The sequence below is a fragment of the Primulina tabacum genome, chromosome 10, assembly GCF_025594145.1.
Source record: "Primulina tabacum isolate GXHZ01 chromosome 10, ASM2559414v2, whole genome shotgun sequence".
Classification (NCBI taxonomy): domain Eukaryota; kingdom Viridiplantae; phylum Streptophyta; class Magnoliopsida; order Lamiales; family Gesneriaceae; genus Primulina; species Primulina tabacum.
The window spans coordinates 24,334,438-24,337,498 of NC_134559.1; the positions used below are offsets into that span (position 1 = coordinate 24,334,438).

General features: G+C 38.3%; 1 protein-coding gene across 1 annotated transcript; it reads left to right on the forward strand.

Moving 5' to 3' along the window:
• The first annotated feature begins 1,008 nt into the window (after positions 1-1,008).
• LOC142506149 (uncharacterized) lies at positions 1,009-2,827 on the forward strand. The gene is made up of 2 exons (XM_075619307.1): positions 1,009-2,143; positions 2,343-2,827. Exons 1-2 carry the CDS (start codon positions 1,264-1,266, stop codon positions 2,498-2,500), a joined length of 1,038 nt encoding a protein of 345 aa, XP_075475422.1. The 5' UTR covers positions 1,009-1,263; the 3' UTR covers positions 2,501-2,827.
• Positions 2,828-3,061: the final 234 nt, after the last annotated feature.

Here is a 3,061-nt window from a genome sequence, read left to right on the forward strand (position 1 = left end):
TTACGTGTTATTTTCGAAAATTGTGTAAATATTTTTATTTTGTGCTCGAACGGCCCCCGTTTATTGAGCGACGATCATATCACTCACCCCTTACTCTACTCTCCCCAGATAAATCAGAAAAGAAAATCGAGGAAGATGAACAAGACCAGTTTTGGGGCTGATAATAAGATAATTCAAGAAGTTTATTTTAGTTTTGACTTAGTAAGTTGTAAACGCTTCCGCATATTTTTTTCTCATTTTAAGAATCTACGTTGTAAAGACAATCTTTTGATTGATTATGAGTAATAAACTGGTTTTTGGTTTATACTGTACTACGAGGCTTGTTGTTTTCAATTGTGTGGTTGTAAAACAACGCCGGTGTCGACTAACCCCGATCACGGGGCGTGACAATTTCATCAATGCGATGAATGAAAAATATGACAAGACTTGAGAAATTGTCGAGTACTCTGTATAATGAAAATTCTATGTACTTTAACAATATACGATTTAGAGTACCATATCATTAAATTATATGCGATGTTGATGCTGCTGTCATTGATAATTCACCGCATTTTGGCTATGGTTGTGTTGTACGCAATTCCCTTGGTGTAGTGTTATAAACTGCAATGTATGGAACTTTGTGAGGACATCCCCATTTTGGCAGAAGAATTGAGTATTGGAGAAGCTCTCACTTGGAAGAAAATCTTGGACTATTTCAACAATATTCTGGAGTCCGATGCTTTTCTGTTTATCGATGTTCTGAACAATTGATAACCAGATTCTTCTAGTCTAGGCATTATTTTAGAAGATTGTAAATTTTTTGGTAGTGATTTCTCTTTGTGTCAATTCGTTTTTGTTTATCAATCAACAAATATATCTCTAGCTACCTACATTTTGGCTAGGAAAGTTGTTCTCATTTCTGGTAAGGAAGGTCTCTCCCTCTCTTATTTTACTTTCTTCCGTAACTATCCCGGAGTTGGCTTGATATTTATGTCATGGTTATTTATAAAAAGAAAAAAGAGAGAGAGAGAGAGAGACGAATACTAACTCCATGCAAGTGTGAATCCAAAGGCAAAAAAGTCTTGGCATCTTCCCCGATAAATTAACGATCCATTCCATCCCCATCAATTCTCACTACCCAATTACCCTCCAATAATTCATCAGATTTCCATTTCATTCACTCAATCCAAATTTAGCTCCAGGTTTTTCGATTTTCAAACACTACAGATTCATCCTTCGATCCATTGTGTGTTTAATAACTTGTTTGGGTGTGAATTCTCTGCCATGAATGGTAGTAGTAGTAGTAGTACTTCATCAGAGAATCAGACTCCGGCCAAATGCTTCTCCGGCATTCTCCGCGGCTTGCTCTGCACCGGTAGCCTGCCGACACATCCGTCGGACCAGTTCAATATCAAGTCGTGCACGGCGCAGACCGATTGTCGAAACCCGGAAAAATCTTCGGGGTCTGAGGCTTATAATCATGTGGATAAACAAGCTGCTGCGTCGTCGAAGCCAGGAGTTGTGGCAAGATTAATGGGGTTGGATTCGCTTCCAGCGAGCCCTTTGTCTTCCAGACAGAATTCGAAAACCTTGAGTTCTTACTTTAGAAGCAGGTCGGTGAATTCCATCGATTTTCTCTCGCAATTCGATCCAATACAGCAAGGGTGTCACCGCCGGCACAGGAGGGTTAGAACCTCTGTTTCGTTTCAAGAAGTACCTTCTCTTTCGGCACTCGACGATAAGTTTAGCGTAGTGTTCCCATTAGAGGAAGTAGATGAAACTGTGGAATGCGGAGAAGATCAGCTGCAGATTTTAGCAAGAAAGACCAGCGTAATATATGAGAAAGGGAAAATGGATAAGAGGGTCAGGGGAAAATCTAGAAATGCTGAAAATTGTATAGAGAGAACAGTAAACAAGAAGCTGCCTCAAGGTAGAAAAATGGAGACGGGGGAAGGGAGAAGATCAGTTTGCGCGAAGCTTCAGTCGGGTTCGGCGACTCCGAAGAAAGATTTTAATGGAAGAACGAGGGTAAATTTGAAAGAAAGAAGGGCGGTGATCAACAAACCAGCAATGGATTCTAGAGAAAGAAGGCCAACTACGAAGCAAGTGAAGAAGAAAAATGTGTATGGGGTCAAGAAAATACATCCTGAACCAACCGGAAGAGGTATGCAATCGATTATGCCGTAAAATTTTCAAAAAGCGGTGTAGGATCATGATCGTCTAGTTACTCAAAATTTGGTCGTAATGCGGTAATTTTTTTTATTTGTATATTTAATCGGGTTTTCTTGAAGTGCCGAATGTCTGATACCATGTCGACATTCTTATTTTGGAGAATTTTCTCTTGATTTCATGTCTAATTGTAGGTGAAGCATCACACGAAATATGTTCAACGAAACATTCCTCGTCCCAAAAGAATGGAGAAATCAGGCCAATTACCAAGAGCAAAACTCACGAGAAGAAAGCGAGAAATGAGTGCGCAAATGTGTTGGAAGCAGTCTTTAGGTTGACCCAAGAAGTGTGAACGAGATCGATTGTGACTGGACGGACGGCCAGATCTTGAAGTTGGAAGATTTTGAGGATATATGTGTCCAATTGGGGGACAGATTCTTGAAGTGTTGTTGATCCAGATTGTAGATGAATTGGTGCTACTTTATGGCACAAGGAATTAGTTATAGATATAATTAAGGGCTATTCATGATTAATTAATTGCATGAATTTTGTAAAAGTGTAGAGATCATATGGAAAAAAATAACTATGGTACCTACAATGATTTCATCCTTTTGGTTAAATAAGTGAACAAAACAATATAATTGTAAAAGAAATTTGTAGCACTTTGTCTTTAGGTTTAAAAGATAGCTCATACATACGTAGTATCGTACCTTGCATAAGACTTATTTCTCGATGTTTTTTCGGTAACCAAATCTGATATCAAGTGACATGTTTCTGTTAGAATAAGCCTATGAAAGCACGAATTCTATAATGTGTCTAGGAATTTATTTTGTCGTATACAAACTTATATGTCATTTTTATTCCGAATTTTGAGCTTAAATCATCTAATTTTTATTGTTTATGGGTTTGACTA